At 43.7% G+C, this 22,199-nt stretch overlaps 3 protein-coding genes across 8 annotated transcripts; 1 reads left to right on the top strand and 2 right to left on the bottom strand.

The window, feature by feature from the left end:
- Positions 1-95: 95 nt before the first annotated feature.
- Positions 96-6,994, bottom strand: LOC6553599 (protein hairless). 3 transcript variants are annotated; one of them, XM_015154853.2, is made up of 6 exons: positions 6,381-6,994; positions 5,598-6,295; positions 5,351-5,524; positions 4,049-4,794; positions 2,356-3,901; positions 96-2,215 (listed from the first exon to the last, which is right to left on the bottom strand). In XM_015154853.2, exons 2-6 carry the CDS (start codon positions 6,241-6,243, stop codon positions 2,187-2,189), a joined length of 3,141 nt encoding a protein of 1,046 aa, XP_015010339.1. In that variant the 5' UTR covers positions 6,244-6,295; positions 6,381-6,994; the 3' UTR covers positions 96-2,186. The 3 variants fall into 3 exon arrangements, with proteins under 3 accessions (XP_015010339.1, XP_026835097.1, XP_001979406.1); XM_026979296.1 differs by having other exon boundaries at positions 1,939-2,215; positions 5,598-6,361; positions 6,757-6,994; XM_001979370.3 differs by having other exon boundaries at positions 1,939-2,215; positions 6,757-6,994.
- A 580-nt stretch (positions 6,995-7,574) lies between these two features.
- On the bottom strand, positions 7,575-10,995 carry LOC6553600 (neurogenic protein mastermind). Its single transcript, XM_001979371.3, has 5 exons — positions 10,752-10,995; positions 10,354-10,646; positions 9,250-10,299; positions 8,767-8,987; positions 7,575-8,685 (listed from the first exon to the last, which is right to left on the bottom strand). The coding sequence occupies exons 1-5, from the start codon at positions 10,761-10,763 to the stop codon at positions 8,492-8,494; spliced, it is 1,770 nt and encodes a 589-aa protein (XP_001979407.1). The 5' UTR covers positions 10,764-10,995; the 3' UTR covers positions 7,575-8,491.
- Positions 10,996-12,071: 1,076 nt separating this feature from the next.
- On the top strand, positions 12,072-21,914 carry LOC6553601 (meckelin). Of its 4 annotated transcripts, none has more exons than XM_026982679.1 (8): positions 12,072-12,143; positions 12,270-12,626; positions 13,285-14,243; positions 14,305-15,482; positions 15,540-15,708; positions 21,111-21,198; positions 21,254-21,417; positions 21,474-21,914. In XM_026982679.1, the coding sequence occupies exons 2-8, from the start codon at positions 12,362-12,364 to the stop codon at positions 21,552-21,554; spliced, it is 2,904 nt and encodes a 967-aa protein (XP_026838480.1). In that variant the 5' UTR covers positions 12,072-12,143; positions 12,270-12,361; the 3' UTR covers positions 21,555-21,914. The 4 variants fall into 4 exon arrangements, with proteins under 4 accessions (XP_026838480.1, XP_026838477.1, XP_001979408.3 ...); XM_026982676.1 differs by having other exon boundaries at positions 12,072-12,208; XM_001979372.3 differs by having other exon boundaries at positions 12,072-12,213; positions 12,288-12,626.
- Positions 21,915-22,199: the final 285 nt, after the last annotated feature.

The following is a 22,199-nucleotide window of genomic DNA, read 5'->3' as shown; positions in this document are numbered from 1 at the left end:
CGATAGACCGCAATTGTCCCAATAATTAAGGCATTTTTTATGGGAAATCAGATTTATATAAAAGTTAATCATCCCAAACGCAATGGTTTCGTAGATACGTTTTCATACATTTAGTATATGTTTTTATTGACATCAAGTATTCAGTTTCAGTATATATACCTATATAAAATATATTCTTTAAAATTAATTTTGTTTCCGCTACTTTACACACATTTCAACATCCCGAGATGCAGTATTTTGAAACCCTTTGCTTACTTCGTATATTTCACTTTTTGCCAACATTATTTTCGGGATTGCGCACATTGTTCGACAATGCACATAGTACATGTGTTCAACAACAGCAACTCTCTAAAAACATCGATTTTTAAATTATAAACACTAAAGTTCAGTAAAACAAAAACGTCGTACACAGTACCGTTGTAAAAGTAAATGAATAGTCCCTAGACGCCTATCTAACTAACTAATCAGTAGGTAGTAGAAACCATATGGAATTTGTATGGAAATTGTATTCATATTTCTTCATATTCTCGTAACGGTTACTAAAAAGGTTAGCCCACTGGCACTTGCTTAAACATTTTCGGACTGAATTCTGTGTCGTGATCTTAAAATAAAATGAAGCTACTCCATTTTTCCATTGGAAAATATTTTGGATCTGTCCTTAACAGATGGGTTTAGTTCTGATTTTGTTCAGCGAATCAAGTTTTAAGCAAGTTTCAGTCGGCCTTGTGCAACTGTTCTTGACCTCATATGGAATCTTTTTGTTTTTATTCTGCGTAATCAGATACAAAATATACAGTTACTTGTTAAAATCCGTTATAAAAATAGTTATATTAAATATATTGGTTATTTTTCGCGTATCGATTAACGTTTTGTTGTGTAAAAATACTGTATTTACAATTACAACTATTTACTTACACATTATCATATCGGTAAATATAAATAGACATTTGATTTATATAAATAATTTAGAAAATATGAGAAACCGCGTTTTGTTTTTGTCTTTTTCGTTAGGAATATGTTTTTTATTTGTATCAGTTTCAGTTGTACGAGTTCCGGTTTGAAATTGTCTGCTTAGGATCTTTTTGCTTTCCGTTTTGTGTAAATTTGTTGTATATCTGGATTTTTGTACATTTTATTTGTTTTTGATTGGACAGCCACTGACAGAGAATTTGCACTAGGCAAAGTTATACAACATTTTAGATAATAACAACAATCGTGGGGGTTAAACCTAAATCCGCCGAGGATTCAAATTCAAACTTCAAACGATTTTTTTTTGATTTGAATAGAAATAAATTTCAATTCATAGAACCTATCAATAAATTGAAAAAACTCTTTCAATTTGAAGTACAGAGTTTTTAGATTGCTTGTATCTTTGAACTAATTCAGAATGAATTTTTCAAAATAATTAAAAATGCATTAAAAAAATGCAGTTGGAGTCGTATATAATCTGCATAATGCAAATTCCTGTCAATTTCATTTTGGACCACGATATAAAGGATTTCTAAAGTTTTCACCATAGAATACCTGCACATGCTTGCATATTAATATGTTTTTAGTAAACTTGTTTTTCTTTTTTTTTTTTATAATAATTTTTGTATCCCTAGTTTTTTTTCCATTTTTAAAGGCACAAGCATTTTATAAAAATCTGTTCTTGTAGTTTTGTTAAATATACTTTAAAATGTTATATGCTGCGATTCGTAACTAAGTTTTTCATTTTTTTTTTTCTAAAAAAATCAGGTTCAGTCTGTTTCAAGGAAATGTTTTGATGAAAAAAAAAACGTAACTCTTTTTTGAGATTCTTAAAGACTTGCATTTTATACATCCTATAGAAAATGTTTTTATTAGTATTTCTTTCCATTAGACGGCATAGAATAAAATTCCTTTGCATAATTAGTCCAGCTTGTAGAAAATAACATTTCTCAACTGATTGTATAAAGAGTTCTGGAACGGGTTTAAAAACATAGTAGAGTTTTTTATCTCTTTTTGTATGCGATTTTTATATGTTCGTCCACTGAGAACCTAGGAATAGGCATATGTTTAAACAATTATGTTACAACTAAACTATCAGCGAACTTATCAAATTATATTACGTGTATAGAATGTTGTCTTAAGCGCTACTAGTGCGAAAATGTTCTTAACTCGAATGGTTGGCCCAGAAACTGGGGCAGCTGGGGCGTGTGTATGTCTCAGTGCTTTGACAGATTCAGTGGTAAGTCTAAGGGAGAGAAAAATGAGAAAACAGATTAAATAGTGTTTTTCGTGCATTAAATTGACGACCGCATAATATTGACCGCTAAAACTGTTCTACAAAATTTCAAACTGCTCGGCATTATGGTGCACTGATTGAATGCTTACCTGAACTTTGTTCATTCCTTAGGCTACTAGTATGAAACATTGCGGAGGAGCTGGCGCCAGAAGTGGCCGCCGAGGAGGATGCTGATGCGCTCGAGCTGCTCGGCGAAGTGGAGGCGGTGCGATGACTGGACGTTGCAGACATTTGGTCGGTACTACTATCAGTCAGTTTTGGCGTGGCCAGGTGAGCGGGAGAGTGGTGGGTGGTCAGTGCAGCCGGGTGCGGATGCTGGTGCGGAGGAGCCAAGTGCGGATGCGTGTGTGGACTGGGAGCCGGTTGTCCGAAGGCGGCGGCAGCTGCTGCAGCAGCAACAGCCGCTCCCACTCCGTTATACGCGAACGCGTGATAAGCAGATTGGGGCGATAATCTCGCAGCAGCAGCTGCAGCAGCGGCGGCCGCTGAGTTACCGGGTTGCGGATGTGGTGACAGCAGGGGCGGCGCTCCTGTCTGATAGTGGTGCATCCACAGCGGATTGTGCCTCAACGCCGCCAGTGTGGATATGTACGGGTTGTATATCGAAGGCGAGGGAATGTAGGCGGCTGCGGCCGCTGCTGCCGCCGCTACAGCAGCTGCACTGCTGTTTGACGTGGGCGGTGCCGAGGTCGGACTTCCGGCCGATCCGTTCCCGTTCACCTGGGGTGGTGGCGGGTACATATAGTAGTGCAGCGGCGAGCTCCGCTGTAGGTGCGGCTGTTGCTGCATGTGCCGTCGTTCAGGAGGCGATGCACTCCGGTCGCCGGGCGAGGGACAGCTACTGCTGCTGGCCGACGGCGAAGCGAACTCGCGTCGGATCGATGCAGTCTTTTTGGGAACAGTACGCGGTGTCGTGGCAGGCGATGCTGGTGAAGAACGCGGTGGCGACAGGTCCTGCGATGCTGAGCCCGATGTAGAAGGACGTCCTGTTCCCGCATAGGGATCCCTGTAGAAGGAATGGCCATAGTCTACGGGTGATCCCGCCGAGTACGGTGGCGAACGCTTCTTAGTTCCCGCATGCGAAGGCGATTTTCCGCCCCCTCCATTGCTTCCACTCACATCTGGAGACTTAGGCGAGGTAAGCAGTGCGCGAGGATAGCTCGAGGAACTGGGCTGGTACATTGAATGCTGTGGGTGGTGCACATTGCTGATAATAGCTGCCGGATGATCGACGCACTTCTTGCTGGAGGAGGATGAGCTACCGCTGCCACTGCTCCCACCTAACAGAGAGTGGATACTGTAAGAGCTGTTGAGCCGTGTTGGCTGCGTTGACAAGGTCGCTGGCGAAGTGCTGGATGAACTAGAGCCGGGACTCGGGCTGGGCTTTCCTTGGGGTGGGGCCAAGTTCATCGGTGACGCCTTGCCAGCCGGAGACGAAGTCGAAGTTGCCTTTGCTCGACTCCGTTTTCCTCCAGCTCCACCGCTACTAGCTCCACCGCTGCCATTGTTTACGCATCCGTTGTCCTCCAGCGACACCTTTTCGAACTCGCGAAGGATTCTCTTCCTGGGCGACACGTGCTGGGTGTGGTACTCGACTAGTCGGCCGGCTGCTGTCGCCGATGAGGGTGGAGAAACCTAAAAGAAGATACTCAAGTGGTCAATTCACAATTGTTTCTTTACAATATTCTAGATTAGATGTATAACTTTAATAACTAAAATGATTTAACATAATTAGGATTAACAAAAATGTAGGCTATGCAGGTTGCGCCAAGTAAAACTTACTTTGTGCGTCAAGGCGTGACTTAGACCGCCACCAATGCGCTCTGAAGACGTCGCTGTCGATGCGATCACAGCTGATGACTTCGACATTTGCTCAAGGCGTGCTGGTACGCCATCGATAAGTTTCTGAATAATGCTGCAGAGCTTGGCTTTCGGCTTAGGTTTGGGTTTCTTAATGCTCGTCTTTAGATCGCCGTTTAGGTCACCATTTACGGCATTCGTGATTCTGGGCAGTTCTGTCATGGCTTCCTCATCCTCGCTAGTATTCATCTTCTCAACCGTCTCATCTTTTGGTTGTGTATCGCCGTGCTGAGCGGGCGATGCTGTTTTTGACTCGCTGTCATCGCTAACCGCTTTCTTGGGCTCCTTTTCAAGCCGTTCAGCATCATCGTCGCCTTTGATCGTTTCCGGGTTTTCAATTTTAATCTCATTTGTAGATGTTTCCGCCACAGAGACATTTTCAGTTTCAGCGGCCTCTGAAGCTTCCGCTTTTAGAGTATCGTCACCATTTTCCGCCTTGACTACCGTCGCGAAAATGGGCTGGTGATCCTCGCTGGAGCTCAGCGGCTCATGGGGGCGCCGTCGTTTGCGAGCGGCTGTTCGGAGAGCAGCCCGGCCAAGCGTACTGTTCCTGGGGCGGTGGAAAAAGAGCGAAAGCTCCTTAGATATGCCGCGTCTGGGTCGGGATTGTTTCCAGGGCTGGTCTCGCTGCCAGGGAGAGGATTGTATAGAGCTGTTGTCGTCCGAAACTGCAATGGAAAGGCATGTTAATACAAGGTATACATATACCAGAAACATTTGAGCAATCAATTATAATTACTTAATTGTAAAACATTTTCGAGTTGATTATGATTATGATTGTAAAGTGACTATTTTTGAAATAGGATTTACATGTATACAAGTATGAAGGTAATTTATATGTTACATGATCGAATTGGAAGACTGTCATAAAAAGAACCTGGCCGATTACGGAAAATTTCGTTGTTTCTAATTAGTTCATAAAAAATGTTTTACATATGCCCGATACATAAAGTTTCAAAAATTTATCAGAGATTTAAAACGTTTCTTATAGATTTGGGCGAATGTTTTCATTTTGTTTTCGAAATTGGAAAACACGTGCCATTAGAACCATTTTATTCAAATAGGCACTTTTTTTTTATAACTGCGTGTGTTTCTAGGCTTAGACCGCTGGAATTGAGCTAGATATCTACATTTGTTTCAAAATCCATATTAGATTCTAATCGGGTCAAGTAATAAAATGGAAGGGGTAATCCATTGGGAACTATTATGCCATGTGTTACGTACAGCTCAGCGATGTGGAATTCTCGTTCTTTGGATACGCTGTGGTCACCGCCGACGTTGGGGTCACAGTTGCGGAGGTTGCCGCCGATGGAGGGCGGAAGGTCTTGCGTGTGACCGAGACCCAGCCGCTTTTTTCGCCATCCTTGGAGCGTGCCAGTTCCAATATGAATTTGCCATCTACGCAGAATAGTTTAAAAAGTTTTTTTTGTTATATTGCTGTGATTTCGGATAAAGAAACCGAGAAACTTACCTTTGAAGAACTGCAATCGGCCACCGTAGCCGCCCCAGCTGTTGTTGCCGTGCGTCGATATTGGTGTCCTGCCCATATCAAAGCTTCCGCCGGAGTGGCTTCCCTTGCCGATCTTCGCCGTTCCCGCTGCCGACGCTACTGCTGCTGCTGCAGTGGTAGGCAGTGAGCCTGTTGCAGCTCCGCCCAAGGAACTGTAGTCCAGGACGCCGCCCAGGACATCGATGGTGGGCTTGGACGCAGTAGCTCCAACGACGCTGGCTGCCACTGCGGCGGACGCAGCCATAATGCTACTACTTTTGGGCGTCTTGGCATGCGGCAAAAAGCCATTTGAGGCGGTGAAACTGGAGGATGAGGGCGTTGTCGTTGGCGTGGTCGTCCTGCTTAAGTTGGCGGGTAAAGGCGGTGGCAGAGGGGGAAAGCTACTGCTGCTACTGCCGTTTAGGCCATTTTTCAGTAGAAACTTGGCGGCCGCCTCTGCAATTATGCTACTAGTATTGTTGTTTCTGCTCTCGTTGCTGGCGTTGTTGTTTTTGCTGTTGCTGCTACTTGCTGCGTCGTCGTTGCTGTTGTTGTCGTTATTGCTGTTATTGTTGTTGCTGGAGTTACTGCTGTTACTGTTAATGTTACTTTTATGCTCATCGGTCATTGTTGTCTGTCTGTTGCACTCTGCTACGCTTGTGACGTCATTAAGACAGGGCCTTCAAAGAGAAACATTCGTTTGCATCGGACAAATTAGGCACAATTTCGCATTTCCAAACCGCATTCTATGGACAATTTAAATACCATTTAATTCATTGTTTTTGTTGTAAATTCCTCGAGAAGAGTTCGCGGCCGGGAAAAACGGCGCCGACGGCGTCGCTAAGCAAAATATGCCAGCTCGGCACGGCGTTAGGAGCGTCTAGCACCATTTTCATGTTTTGGGGCACCGTACCGTACCGTTCCCTATTATTATTGCACACACATATTCTTATTGCATTTTGGCCATTGGCCCATCTCACTGGACGTTATTTAGCCAATTTCACAGGCACACACGGCGGGGCTTTCTGCTTGTGTGTGTTTTTTAAAGGCCCAAATGTTAAGCGGAGGCAGCGCACAAAGAGAGCACAAAACGAAGTGCGGACAAGGTGGAGATAAAATGGAAAAAACGTTCTCCAATTACCGTCAGCGTATATATCGATTTCCGAATGGTGTGTTAAAGCGGAGGGCGGTGGACCGGACCGATATTTCCGAGGTCAGCTGGCAGTTGGGAGGCAGCTCTATTTCCAACTAATAAACTAATAAATAAATTTAAAAATTATCAACGAAAAACGCAGCTCGGTGCGCTGTGTGACCGTCAACTAAGAACGTCAAAATCGACAGCGCCAGTCAGCATGCTAGCAAATATCATGTTTCCACTGGCCAAGATTTTAGTGGTTTTATTTACCGAACGTTCACATTAATGTTATGTTAATGTTATGCAAAAGCTAATGGAAGGATCCCTTGATTTAAATGCTTACTAATAAAAAGAATTGTGTTATTCCAACTTCATCTTTTGGTTAAAAATGCTGAATAAACTGACTGCGGTATATTTTACCGATAAAAACCAAATAAAATTGGAAATTCTGTTAACTAACCTCATTTATCAATGCTTAACAACAAATTCTTAGAGATCCATTTTTTTTTAATAGTAATGGTTTTAAATATAAAATAGACATAAAATATATTGATAGTTCAATTAAAGTTAAATTTTGAGATTACGTTTTTAAAATTTTCAGCCGAATTAATAATATTATTTTATAATGTTTGATCAACAGTTGAGCCATTGGAACCGTAACATAATATTTTTCTTTAATGTATGCTTTTTCCAGGATTAATTTCGAACACCTAAGATTATATTCCATTGAAGTACTTGCAGAATTTTAAGTATTTTTAAGACGAAAGTTCAAAGGACTTGGCTTTAAGCTGCTTAAAATGTTATATTAAAAACTTCGTCTTTGTCGTAGAATAAAATATGTTTTTATTATTAAGTCCAGAAGGTAAACATTAAGCGATAATATGGTATGTTACGATAAATTCCCACACATCAGCTAGGTAAATACTTATGGTTGCAGGTGTCTTTTTATTGCGTATAATACTGTTTGCTCGTTAATCGAATTACTGGTAATGGTGAGCTCGGGCGGGTTAAAATATATATTTAAATAGCCCTTACTTGCGGAATACAACCCTTATTCAGCTTCTTAAATTTAAACACAACTCGCAATCTCTCTTTGGCCACCGCGGCCGTCCACACTTGTAATTCAGATACTCTGAAGTCCTAATGCAAAATAAAATGTAAATCTTACGCGTCTATCATGTCGATTATCAGTAGGTTAGTTTAAGTATAGGCTACATTCGAGTTGCTTTTGATATGGGCGAAAAGTCGTCGATTGCACGAGAATGGCTAAGAATATATGCGTAGTAGATATTGCACAAAGTATAAAGTATAAAGACGTCACAACAGAGGGCACACAACATAATTAAATTAAATTTAGTTTTGTCTTCCGTTTGCCAACATAATTCAAATATCACAGACGTTTTGCCAATTGTTTAACTAATTTGCCGATTTGCTTCATAATTTTGCATGCCAAACAGGGAAACAAAGAGTGATGAGAACTAAATCCAAACCGCGGGATTCGATACATACATATGTATACCTAAATGTCAGTCAAATGTGGAAATTAAATAAAGTCTTGTGTTGAACATGGCACATAATTGCTAAAAAGGAAACTGGAGCCAAGCCTACGAGGGTAAATTACTATGCCTATTATCTATGCTTTTTCCTGTGAGTAAGTACTAAGTGTTCTCTAACTGCTGGAAGAATGTGAGTTGGTGAATCCGGAGATAATGCATGCTACCTGATGAGCTCCATCCCGCATCTAGTGCATGTTGCCCGATGGCAGACCCAAGGCGGTGCCCAGGTTAAGTCCTGAAGGAACACCCACTCCAACTCCCGCGCTCACACCTGATCCCATGTTGCCCTCGCTCTCGCTTTTCCAGGAGGACACGGGTATGTGGGGCGCTGGGAGGCAGTTACGAAGCGTCTGCACGATCTGAATGGTGTCCATGAGGGCTGTCGAGGAAGAGAACGAAGAAGCAGAAGGAGGCGGTTAGCATCTCAGATAGCCAAACCGGTTCCCAGCAAGGTACTCACTTTTCTGCAGACTCTCACTCTGCTTACCGTAAGGCTTGCACATAGAGGGACGTATGTAGGTTTTCATTCGCGACATGTTTCGCATAAGCTCCGCGAAGATTCGCACTATCTTGTCCTGGCCCACGGCCAAATGATCCATTCGGTTGGCGTCACCGGTAGCCCAGGCTCCATTGTGCAGCGCCAGTAGATCCTTATTTGATTCTATTGAGTCCAGATTGGAACTGAGATCGAACAAATGAAATGAATACAATTACTTCCATAAAACAAACATTCAAAAGTTATAGCTTAACTTAACGTATAGAAAAGGGATAAGCTAAATAATCAAAACAAAATGTAGATAATAACTAATATTGTTAATAACCTTTTGGGGTATTATATACCTACAACATTTTTGTAATATTAGTTAAGATTTTAAATTAAGTAATGTACAAAATTTTTGTATCAATTAACACAGCAACTCCAATACTAATAAATTTTACTCACCGCAAGGAGTCGGTAACGTTCTTGTGGGTAATCTGGTCTAGCGAGGAATGAGAGGAAGACGATGAGGATGAGTGTGGCGACTGCGATGGCGGTGGCAAGGGATGGTGTCCATGATGGGCCTGTGGGCCGGTTGCAGCTCCACCTGCAGCAGATGTGGTCGTTGCCGCCGGAGGCTGCTGATTGGCGGCCACAGCGGCAGCCACTGCCTGCGATTGCATTAGGCCCTGGATTTGAAGATTGGCGGCTGCAGCCGCAACGGCCATGGGGTCAAAATGCTTGGGATCTAGCTGGGCGAAGACACGCTGCTTTTCCAACGGACTGAGGTGGTTGCTAAGCTTCTCTAAATTCTGCTGGGCGAGGACACGATTTTGCTGTTGGATGAGGGCTGCAGTCAATTGCTGTTGGTGTTTGGCTGCTGCTTGCTGTTGTTGTTGCTGCTGCTGCTGTTGTTGTTGTTGTTGTTGATGGTGGGCGGCGGCAGCGCTGATCTGCGAGAGCTGCGTCTGGAGGCTGCTCTGCTGCTGCTTGGTCAGGTGCTGCAACTGCGGCGGCACCGGTACCTGGGGTACCTTAGACCCCGTCGACTTGGACAGATCGATTTCCACATTCGCCGAACTCGAGCTGCTTGCCACACTGGAATTGGATCCGGCTGCGGAGCCCCCCGGCCCAGATCCTGCTGCTCCGCCAGGCGGCAGATGGGCCAAACGCTGCAGGAACTCGGGAGTGTTTACGCCCGGATACTGTTGCTCCATGAACGGCATGGGCGAGATCCCCATGTGGTTTTTGTAGTAGCGACATGCGGGACTGGGGCAGGACTGCACCACCTCGATAATGAATTCCTTCTCCATACCGAACTGATCCCGACCAATGGTGTACGACTCAATAACTGCCCGTACTGTGGCATCGACACTAAGGTGCAGGCCATGCGGCCCTGACATGTGCTTTAGCATAACCGCATTGGCAAAATGTTCGAAGGGCAACACAATCTTTCCATTGTCGCGTAGTATCAGCCGCCCCTGAGAGTCCAAGGTTAACCGGTTCGCCAGGACCCTGCAAACGATGGAGATTAAAAAACTAATCCGAATAGACTCACTCCCTACTTACTGTAGATAGGCGGCGCTGGGCAGCATGGCATTGTCCTTGAGATCGCTGAAGCACTGCAGCAGCTCAGCACTGGGATTCCAGCCCTTGTTCTGCAGATACAGCTGCAGCAGCATATACAGCTTTTCCGTAACATAGCCCACTCCTGGCATTCCAGCATTAGGCTGGGGCAGCATATCCCCGCCTGCCACGCCTCCACCACCGGCACCTCCTCCGGGTCCTTTGGATAGAGCCGCCTTCATGGTCTCAGACAAATCCAATTTGTAGTTATCGGGATAGAAATGCTTGGAGTGCTCCTGCAAGGATCGCAATGGTTATAATTGATTGGCTGGCAATCACAATCGGAGACCTAGACACACGAGTTCTGAGCACAGCCACCGCCACCGTCACCGCCCACTCACCAAATTGTTCATTTTCGTCTGGGACTGCGAATGTCTAATCTGTGTGGCGCCAGTGAAGCATCCTGGATTTGAATGGCCAACGGCTGCTGTCGGGAATCACCCGTCGGTCGGGGGACGAGTCTGGGCTAACTGGCGGCCACGGATCGGGGGAAAAAACTGTATGTGTCCGCCGCCTAATTGTGTTGTCCTTGCAAGGAAGAAGTGGGGGAGGCCAGCAGTGTGACCGTCGCACGACGCAGCCGAAAGCTCTAAAAACGTAAGACAGCTTAATGCCTGGCTTTGAGCATGTACTAGCATTTAAATAGTAAATAATTAAAAATTTGTTGGTTAACAATTTCAATGCTCTTATACATTTAATTAAGGCATATATATCTTCTTCTCTAGAACTGTTTAAGCTTTGATTAGTACAACCTAATAATAATAATAAAGCTAATAATATTAGCTTTAGCAGAGCCCTTTTACCCATTTTCAGCCAAAGTAAAATATAATAATTGCTAAGTGTTTATTATATCATAATACTATATACAAAAAATAGATTTTGAAAATGTATCAAACGCTTAATATAAATATGTGTATTTATTTATTTAATATTCAATATTATTTTAAAAAAGCCACTTGTGATAATACAACAAAATATATTTTATAGGACTATAGTGTTTTTCTTAGTAACACCCAAACGACAACATTATTACTTGTTTAAATAAGAGTTGTTTAATTTATTTACATATAAAGCACTACAAGTCGAACTAAATTATTTAACGTGAATTTCAAAATATTTGTTTAAAATAATAACAAAAAAAAAAGTAATATAAAAGCAAAAAATATATACAGCAAAAAAAAAGGTATTTTTCAATTGGACATGACAATAATTTAAAGTTCAGGTGAGCTTCGGAGTTCTTGATGAATTTAACATAAATTGTATATTCTAGTTCTTGAATAGAAAAATCAAATAACAATGATTTCTGGTCATGATGTTCAGATATACTAATCGATAGTTATACCCAATTACCAATTTCTGTAACAAGTAATTAAGGTCGTTTATAATTGGTTGACTCTTATTGTTTTCAAAAATCACTTAAAAGCATGACCATCAAAACTTAAAAATGCAAGAGAGTGGATCATCCAAATGTTCTCTTTAGAGAGAACAATTAATTTAATAACCCGGTAAATAATTCATTTACGTGGGATTTAATTTCTAAAATAGCCCTTGCTATTTGCCTACAAATCGAATGCGAAATCCTAAGAAAGTATACTCATAATGATGGCAATCACAATTTTGAGCACGCAAAGTGGTGAAATATAAAAGGAAACCCGGCAAGGCACAGGTAACAAGTCTCGAGGACTCATTACACTTAAGGTGGCCTCCTGGTCACAGGGCATTCGGTCTAAGGAGTAAGCACCTAAGTCAACCCTCCGGATAATGGCCATTTTGCATGCGTGCCCGGCGAAAATCGGGGGTTGGGTAGCTATAGCAACACTGCTCTCTCCACTACTCCACTTGTTTACTTGCCTTCCTAGGCGCCTTCTAAATTGCAGCTGCAATGGCTCAGGGAATTCAGTACCCTTTCGAATTTTAAAGAGCGAGCAGCGACTCCAGAAAACAGAACAGGATGCGGATGAGGATGAGGTGCCTCTCCAGGGCTATCAACTGGTGTTGCGCCCTTTTCTGGATTAGCTGGCAAAGTCCAGTGGCCAACTGCGCGCTGACCACCACGAGCACAAATCCCTCGCAGATGCCAACGCCTCACACTTTTCGCTTCCAGAATCCGACGCAGTGCCTCAAGAACGAGTTCTACAACCTGAACCTATTCGACTGTGTGCCCTGCAATGAGGTCGCCGGCGGAGATGGGGGTCTAGGAAAACTGCAACCCGACAGTGAGTTGTAGTATTGATCAAACATAACTCAGGGGGGTGTCATATGAAGGGGCAAGGACCTGCATGCTACTCAAGGGAAAATATTCGTTTTTCTCTCCAGAAGAGCTGTAATATGTTAGGCCTTTCTAAAATTGTATTGTTTTGAGATATGGACTTTAAACGTGTTTTGTAATCTATTTTAAAAGCGACAAGGCTTTTTTACAATATATATTTTTTAGGCTACTGACCTCAAGTTTTATTCACATCAACATTGGTCACTTAACACTTTTTTATCGTATGCAGTATTTTAATTTGCAAACTTCACACCCATTTGAGTTTGACGAACTTAAGAGGAAATATTATATGCAAACCAATTTTAATATTAGGTTACGAGCTATATAAGAATTTCCAGTTGTTTGATTTAATAATAAAGGGCAATTGTGATCAATTATTTATAAAATGTACGAATACTGCACATATTAATAAAAGTGTACGTAAACTTATCATTTTGTCACAATTTTCAATCGTCACAATTTTAAAATCAGTAGACCATTTATAATTTCATTTTTATACTAGCATTCATATAGGTGGGGTAGGCATTTTCAGAGCTTCGGGTATGGCTAGGACAAAGTTTTACTATGTTGATGAAATTATAGCGTCTTGTCTATCGCCAACCCAGAATTTGCTTGCAAGTGCCCGGCTGGTCATCTATCCATCTATGAGCGCGGCAAGACGTGGCCCACCTGCGATGAGATTTGCACTCCGGACAGGAGCGACAATTGCACTTCGGTATGGCTCCCCCAGCCTCGACCTTCCAACCAGTGCAGCTATCGGTACCTCAACTCCACGTCGGCCTTCGCCAACCAGTTGCCAGTGCATCCACTCATTTCCGGAATCATACTGACCCAGACAAATCCGATGAGCAAAGTGGGAGACTGCATTTCCTGCGATATGACGCACAATTTCCGGTATCAGGATTTCTGCTTGGCTACCACCCTGCTCCGTCCATATGTGCACTACAATGCATTCTGGCAGGCCACTACCACACCGGATTCCAGTGCACCCAGCCGCTTTGGTGACCTCAAGTTCGTGGCCTTCTTCTGCCTGACACTGCGAAACGATACCGCCTGCCAGCAGCTAGCCAATCTGTGCGTGCTCTCCCACTTTTCCCTGGAAAAACACTCGCCATGCAGCGCCTTCCTGCTTACCCAGGTCTCTGATGTTGTAATGAAGTATGCTCACTCCGGCGAGCAAGTGCGATCCCTGCAGCCGTTCCTGTTTTACAAGAAGGGTCGGGTTACCAAGGAACTGCTCTCGAAGACGCTTCAGCTGCCTGATCGCAAGGAGCTGCGACTTTTTAGCACAACTTTTGGCCTAGATGGTGGGCTCAAACGGTGGGGTGCCTTTCATCCGGAGTTACTGAACATGTGCCAGCAGAAGGCGCCAAACCTAGGATTGGCGTTACCCAAAAGGGAGTCGGAGGTATCCTGCCAACTGACCCTAGAGCGACTCATTGACCTGGCCAACCAACGGCACAATGACGAGTTCCTCACCGTTTTCCTAAACTTCAGCAGTAACTGGCAGTATCTTCTTCACCAGTTACCTGTACTCATAGAGACATTAACGCCGGAAAACCAGGTAAGGAGAGTGGTATATTCAATGAGTACTTATAATAGTTCCGGAATTTTCTGCTGCTCAGCGACCCCAGCAGGAAGAGTGGCAGTTGGTGAAGCGTTTCCAGATGATCTCCGCCTCTCCGCGTGATAATCACCTTCACCAGACGATGCCCCGCTATGAGGATGCCCACAAGCTCCAGCAATATTACTCATTGCGATATGTGGAGAACATCGAACTTCGTTATACGCTGGACAAGGATCACCCAGATAGAGTGGGTCTGCCCCTCATTCGCCTGCGATACCGGCACATTGTGATGGGAACGGGAAATACATCCCTCTCTCAACTGTATCCATTCAGCCTGAGGATTAGCTACGACCAAGTAAAACGGGGCTGGGATTGGTTGATCCTGGAGGTGGCGCTGCCGCTGCTCCTTTTGCTGGCCTTTGCAGCTGCTGTGTTCCGTCTTCAGAATTTAAGAAGAAGGAGAAAGACGGACCTCTATCAGATGAGCAGTCTTATAGAATTCCTGCTCCAACTAGCCGGAAATGTGGCATATGCTCTGCTGGCGACTGTTCTGATGCTCCTGTTGCTGCAGGCCTCTAATCCTCGCATGCTGAAAATTCTCCTCTATACCGCCTTTATGCTGCAGTTCCTCTTTCTGGGCATTCAGCTGTGGCGCTCCAGCCAGCTGGAACTTTTCCTTATCGACTGGGAAAGGCCGCGGAGCAGCTGCGAGGGACAACGGCTAAATCTGGACAGCTCCTCACTCTGCTCTAGCGTGCGCACCTTCGTGGCCGAAAGTAGCGTCTCCGCCTGGCGAGTCCTCTTCACAGCCAATGCCTGGATTCGCCTGAGTGTGACTCAGAAGTTCTCCACCTTGGGTCAGGTATTTGTGGTCATCGCTGGATATCAGTTCCTGGAGAGTTTTACCAGGGGTGACATTTTTCTACGTTGCTGCCTAATAGCAGCGGCTTATCTGCTCACATATCTACTTCAGATAATAGGCCACCAACTATTTGTAGCCAATCCCCTCCAGAAGTTCATCGACCTTTGCAGTCTGGCCAATATCTCTCTGTTCTCACTGACGGAGCCAGGATTTGGGTACTACATTCACGGACGATCTCCGCACGGCTTTGCCGATACGGATATGTCCTCGATGATTTTGCAGCTGCAGAGGACCCAGACCATGTGTGGGCGACGGGGATTGCTAATGGACTCGGACAAGCAGGCGTACGTCATCCTGCCTCCAAGAAACCTCCAGTAAGATTTCGATTTTACTCCAAAGAGGATAAAGTTAACAGAGTGTTTTTATTACAGCATCTACCTGGAGCGACTCCTTCTTCCGTTCCAGCGCAGTCTGACCGGTACCCTTTCGCAGACCATGCTCTATCAAAAGGACATCATACCAAGCATCGATGGACAGATAGAACGCACCTCCATTGCCTATGCCAGCGTAAATCGCTTCTTCTGCGCCTTTATCGACCATGTGAGCTTAAAGTTTATCATTTTGATGTTTGAAAGTGTATTCTAGATTTGTTAAAAAGTATGTAACATGTAGGAAGAAAGTAAAGTAACATATATTTTTTTTTTTTTTTTTTTTTTTATTTATTATTATAAAGCGACGAATCCGTACATGCAGTACTAGTACCATAACATTGCAATTAAACATATAAATAATATAACCAAACTTCTCACTTATCGTGGGAAGACTAACAACAGAGTCTCAAACGTCGAGGGGGTCTTTAAAGCTGTCCAATTGTTTTGGCAAAGCCCTTTCTTTTAAGCCTTCTTAGAGGCCTGGCAGGGAGTAGGCGTCTTGCTAGCATGCTGTGGTGTCTTTTAAGCCTATCACTGTATCTGCTTGTGTGCCTTGAGATCTGTTCTTCCACTGTATGCAGATTAAGGTCCCGATGAAGGGTTGAGCTACGTACATAGTATGGGCAGTTGGTGATGGCACGCATTGCACGATTTTGCAAGACCTCAATGCGTTTATAGTTCGATTTTGCAGCAATACCCCAGATCTGCACTCCATATAGCCAGATCGGGGCTATACAGTGGGCGTATACTGCCCTTTTGGCTCTAAGTGTCATGGTGCTTCTTCTGTTGATCAACCATCGCAGTTGTTGCATTCTCTGACCGCATCTCCGTGCCGCAGCTTTTAAGTGTGGGCCAAAGGTCAACCGTTTGTCAAGGGTGATCCCGAGGTATTTAGCCTGCAGAGGTTGTTCTAGGGTTACGCCATCAAATTGTATGGGTGGTGTGCGCCTAATGAGAGTCTTCAAGGTGAAACAAGGATTGATGGTCTTATGTGGATTCACCTTTAAGTTCCATCTTTTGCACCATGCAGCCAAAGTATTGAGATACTCTTGGAGGCCACGTGCTGCCTCAGTGCAAGAACTGGAGCTGTATAACAGTGCGATATCGTCAGCGTAAGTGGCGAGTAGGGCCTTCCTGGGAGCTTCCATATGGTGCATATTTGGGCAAGGCAAATCCGCGGTAAATATTGAGTAGAGCAGCGGGCCGAGGACGCTGCCCTGCGGAACTCCAGCTCTCATGTAGCAAGGGGTTGAGTAGGTGCTTCTGACCCTGACCATGAACTTCCTATCTTCCAGGTAAGATTTCAGGACTCCATAGTATGGTGCTGGAAGCAGCTTTTTTATTTTGCAGAGTAGGCCGATATGCCAGACTCTGTCAAATGCTTGCTGCATGTCAATAAATACAGCATTGCAGTATTCCAAGTCGTCAAACGCCTGAATAATGTGCTTAACCAGTCTGTGAACCTGCTCCACAGTGCTGTGTCCCTGTCGAAATCCAAACTGGTGATCTGGGAGGATACGGCGCTCCTTAATAAAGTCACCTAGTCTGTTGGCAATCAGCCTTTCCCATATCTTGGATAACGAAGACAGCAGACTTATGGGCCGATACGATTCCGGATCCTCTTCAGGTTTCCCAGGCTTATGTATCATGAGAATTGCTGCCATTTTCCACTGCTTTGGGAAGGACTGCACCCTAAATATAGCATTAAATATTTTCGCCATGTATAGGATGGCTCGGAGAGGTAGCGCTTTTAACGTGGCATTACAGACATTGTCGATGCCAGGAGTCTTCTTTATTGGCATTGATTTAATGACTTCGGCAATTTCCTCAACCCTGATTGGTTTAATTGGTAGCGACATTTGTAGGGGTATCTCTAGGCTGTCAAGCGTCTCTCGATTCTGCTCCATTGTAGCGAATTGGTAATGGGTGAACCTAGTCTCCAAATGATTTGCAAAGGAATTGGCCTGTTCCTCCTCGTTTTTAGCAAGTTCACCTCCCGGGCATCTAATGGGTACCTGTCTGAACGGTTGTCTTTTGAGGGATTTGGTGGACTTCCAGAGTGAATACCCAGCATCCACCGTATAGTCCATAGAAGCCAGCTTCTGCTCAAAAAAGATACTTCGAAGGTCTCTTACCACATTTCGTAGTTGTTTTGCAGCACGGTTCCATAAGATGCGGTCCCAGGGATCTTGAGATCGGATTGCTCGCCTTCTGAGTCTCCTTTTCTGTGCCAGGAGCTCTCTAGCCTCTCTTGTTAGGGATATTCCATAGGGGGTGCCTGTCCGAGGAACAGAAGGCGTAGATGCAGTCGCAGCCCTGTGAATACTTTGTGTAAGGTGATCAACAGCCATTTCAATTTCTTCACCAGAATTTAGCGTGATGTTCAACGGAATCATGCTCTCCAGTTGTTGACTAAAAGCGAGCGGGTCAGTGCGCTTGGTGACTAATCGTGGACTTGGATTCACATGGGTACTATCTGTCACAATACTGATGATCAAAGGCAAGTGATCGGAGTCCAGATCCCAACTTTGTGTTATACTTGTTAGGGAATCTGGTATACCATGATGCACCGCGAAGTCAATGCAGGAAGGCGTATGACTGGGTACATAAGGATACCTGGTTGGCGAACCAGTTGCAAGTATCTTAGCTCCAGTGATAGAGATGGCTTCCGCTAGCTCACGCCCACGGGGTGAATTGTAGGTGTCGCCCCAAAGCCAGTGTCGGGCGTTCCAGTCGCCACCAATCATATACCGTTGGCCGCAAGAGCGTATTGTGTCAGTAAATTGTCTTTCGTCGATACTAACACTGGGAGGACAGTAAATGGCGCCGAACTGCACGTCACCCAGTCCTGTAGCTACTTTTACTGTAGACATTTGTATGCTGCGTGTCTCTATGACCCTTTGCGGGAAATGGCGAAGAGTTGTCCTAACGAACACGGCTGCTCCACCAACGCTATTATTATTTTGCGATGGCCTAAATGCTGGATAGAAAGCATAACCATATATCTTAACAGTATCCCCTCTTTTAATTCTAAGTTCCGTCACAAGAAGAATGTCCACGCTATTATTGTGCGCGTAAAGCTCAATTTCTTTAGCTTTTCTTGAAATGCCGTTAGCATTCCAAATAAGAATCTTTAGTGGATTCATTGTGGGTGTGGAGCGTTGTTAGAAAGCTGGTAGGTATGTTCATTCCCAGCTCCTTGCTTTAGCATGGTGGTTATTTCAAATACCATTCTTTCGAGTTTTTCAAGTCGTTGATTGGTTTGATTTCTGTAATGTTGCTGATCTTGTTGCTGCTGTTGCAACCACATAAGAAACTGATGTTGTTGTTGTTGTTGCATTTGCTGCTGCCATTCTTGAAACTGTTGTTGTTGCTGTTGTAACAATGCTTGGACGTCAAGTGAATTATTTTGCTGAGTGTTCAGTCGTTGTTGCTGCGATAACTGTTGCGTTTGTAAGTTATATAAACGTCGCTGAGCTGGTCCATCCTTGGAGGGAGTTGTATTAGAGTATTCTTTTGCTACTGTGGCATAGGATACTTTTGTATTTACCCCAGGGCCTATAGATGGTTGATGCTGTACCATATTTTGGTGTTGTTGTGTTGGTTGCTGATGTTCAGTTGACTGGTTGGTACTCTTACGGCGATTAATCTGCACGGAAGGAAACTGTTGCTGATCTCTATGGTTGAACCCATGATTCTGCCTATTTAAGTGATTCGCCTTCTTCGCAGGCCCCATAGATCTGCGGAGAAGCTCCTGGTACTTATGGCAACCTTTATAACTAGCCATGTGATCGTGAGAACAGTGATAGCATGTGGGCAGAGCATCTACAGGACGTGTACATTGTGTGGTTTGGTGATTTTCACCACACCTGGCACAATTTGGATGTCTGCGGCAGTATTTAGCTGTATGGCCATACTCCTGGCAACGTCGACATTGTGCAATTTCACTAGACTTTCGCATCCTTTCGATCCGTATTTTCTGTCGGCAAAGGGTCTTTACGTGATAAATTTCATTAATATTAGGGCAGGGCTTAATGTTAATGAAAAAAATATTGAGTTTTTCATCTTTATTAACCCTTGAACTAGGGTTGTGAATGTGAAGTACTTCATAGCCTAAACATTTCAGATCGGCCGTTATATCTTTGTTTTGTGTGCTGTGATGTAAGTCCCTTACTACAATTCTGTGTGCTTTTTCTGTCAGCATTTGGTAAGTGTGAAACTGCATACCAATTTCATCCATATAGCTAACAATTTTCCTGTAAGTGTCACTGTCTTTGGGAAATATTCTGACTGTTTCCCCTTGGTTAGCTTTGACTACGACGTTATCTAGACTTGCCTTTTCTTGTATGAGCTCAAATAGGTCATTTAAGTTGCTAATATTAACAACAATTTGGGGTGGTTTTTTAAAATCTTTGAGTTGATTGTTGGCGTTAGATGTTTCCTGGGATTTATTGGCAGTATTGTTTTCTGCAGATTGAAATTCGTCCATGCGGGCACTAGCATCATCGGCATCCTCAGACATCATGTCTTCCCCGTTTTCTTCATTAGTAATGATGTCCGTGTCGAGAATAGCAAACCTGTTGCTAGAGCTTGCCTTCTGGTTAATTGTGGGGACCAAGTGCAGGCCCTGGGTACTGTTCCCTCTTTTCGGTTTAAGGATGGGGGACAGTGGCTTTGCATTTTTCCTCTTGCCTGCTTTCCGATTTTGGTCATCCAGTAATCTTCTGGCAGCACCGCTTAGATTTTTTGCTGCAATGTCGAGGCTGGTCAATTGGGAACATTCTTGGTTTGCTACACTTGAACCAGAACAGATGCTGCTCATTGTGGGATTTGCCATTGTGTATATGGTGCTGCTACTGGCACTAGAAAATGTCACTGTTGTTGTGGTGGGACTACTTTGAGACTTATTGCATGTAATGCGTTGAATTTCTGATCGGCACTCATCTCTAATCTTACTAGGTAATTTTCCAGCTATTGAGAACATTTTTTCATGATCAATCTGCTTCTTTATAAGCTGAGAGTCATCGAAACTGTTTTCATTCATTGTTTTTATATTGTCTTAATATTCAGCAAATAATTTGCGGGCCCAAATGTCCGGAACAGAGCATAAACAGTTCGGTTTTACTGATAAGCAAAGTTTGTTTACCTCTTGTGCAGTTCTGCGCGGGGTGAGGTAGATGACTTGCCCGAAGGGCAGAAAGCACCGTTTGAATGCACTTCACCTGATGCACTTTTTGTTTTTGTCAAACTGCCGACACCGCTCAAAGCAGCGCCCAAATAGATGATTTGTGCTATTTTGAGCACAAAAGGGAATGCACCGATAAGCAAAAAATAAATCACTTTTGCATGCGCGCGACACAACCGATCTCTTTGACTGCCAGAGTAGGAATCAGTAACATATATGGATCAAGATAACTTGTTCAGATCTGAGGATCTTAAAAAGATAGAAATTTAGACCACGCCACTCTAACGCCCATCTAGAATCTAGAATACCAAGTAACTAATGTGTTTGTGCTGCTGGGAGCCCAGTTGAATTTTAATTGGGAATATCTGCGCTTATATTTGTGACAGGCCATCAAGGACATGGATTACATTATTAAGGAGAAGTCGTTTGTGGAGCAATTGCTGAACTGCGAAATTGACAACTACATTACGGAAAGTGAGTACCTAATTCGAGTTGGCTATTTTAGATATTACATTTTTCAAATTTTCAGACCGGGGTACCTTTTACATAGACGATTCGTTCAGCTTCTCCCGTGTTCTCCTCTTGGGTAACCATTTGCACATCTTTGTCCTGGAACTCCTCTTGGTGCTGTCAATCTTCCTGATGTCCTCTAGTTTGCTGATTGCAGCTGCAGGGGCTTGTGCTTTAAACATAGTAGGATATCAATTTAAAAATGATTTTCAAAATAAGTCATTAATAATCTATTTCAGTTACTGCGCCGTGTGTTCCGCCATTGGGTGCGTCGAAACATCTCCCGCAAGACTCTCATCGACGAGAGATTCCTATTGTAGCCCCAAAGCGAGGAGCAATATCTGCGGGAGGACGGATTCTTTGCCATATAAGGGATTTGCGAGCAGTTACAGGAAGTTTTTTATTATTTTATAATCCACTTGATAGTAAGTAGTACATTCATATACAGTGGTTAATCTTTAGTTATCGTAAAACTTACGGCTAAAACAGATAAAATAATTTCCATAGTTTCACATTTATCATACAAACATTAGCAGATGCCCTGCATGATCTACTTTGCTTTTCTTTCGTTTTGCAATAGGATAGCACACATGAACGTCCGCTAATCGGGAACGTCGTACAAACATTTATGCATGGCTATATAATTTCATTAATATGCGCCCTTATGTATTTCCTATTGTGGCGTCATTAGGAGTAGCAGACGTTTAAGCGTCTAGTTGTAATATATTTTTTGTAGTTGTCCAGTGTTAATTCTGTTCGTGTCTGATCTTTGTGTCTCGCACTGAAAGCATTTATGAAAATATCGACCTTAGCTGATTTGGTTTTATTTTAGTTTCGATCCGGCAATATAAAAAACTACATACACGCTCGGTTAAAGATATCGTTTCTTTTTCGGAAATATTTTTAGAGAATTATGTACATCGCATTAGGGAGTCATGTCCCGCCGATCGATTGGTAATAAATAG

The sequence above is a fragment of the Drosophila erecta genome, unplaced genomic scaffold (genome assembly GCF_003286155.1).
Source record: "Drosophila erecta strain 14021-0224.00,06,07 unplaced genomic scaffold, DereRS2 tig00000000-arrow-pilon, whole genome shotgun sequence".
In the NCBI taxonomy this organism is placed as follows: Eukaryota; Metazoa; Arthropoda; class Insecta; order Diptera; family Drosophilidae; genus Drosophila; species Drosophila erecta.
The sequence above is the reverse complement of the archived record's forward strand: the minus strand, read 5'-3'. Positions and strand labels throughout refer to the sequence as shown.

Coding starts and splice junctions, on each gene's coding strand:
- LOC6553599 (XM_015154853.2), bottom strand. CDS start 6,243: ATGACCGATGAGCATAAAAGTAACATTAACAGTAACAGCAGTAACTCC. Junction 5,525..5,597: donor CCGATTGCAGTTCTTCAAAG/GTAAGTTTCTCG, acceptor TATTCTGCGTAG/ATGGCAAATTCATATTGGAA. Junction 3,902..4,048: donor GTCACGCCTTGACGCACAAA/GTAAGTTTTACT, acceptor ATCTTCTTTTAG/GTTTCTCCACCCTCATCGGC.
- LOC6553600 (XM_001979371.3), bottom strand. Junction 10,300..10,353: donor CCCAGCGCCGCCTATCTACA/GTAAGTAGGGAG, acceptor CATCGTTTGCAG/GGTCCTGGCGAACCGGTTAA. Junction 8,686..8,766: donor GAGTGAGAGTCTGCAGAAAA/GTGAGTACCTTG, acceptor CTTCCTCGACAG/CCCTCATGGACACCATTCAG.
- LOC6553601 (XM_026982679.1), top strand. CDS start 12,362: ATGCGGATGAGGATGAGGTGCCTCTCCAGGGCTATCAACTGGTGTTGC. Junction 15,483..15,539: donor CTGCCTCCAAGAAACCTCCA/GTAAGATTTCGA, acceptor TTTTTATTACAG/CATCTACCTGGAGCGACTCC. Junction 15,709..21,110: donor TCTGCGCCTTTATCGACCAT/GTGAGCTTAAAG, acceptor TATTTGTGACAG/GCCATCAAGGACATGGATTA.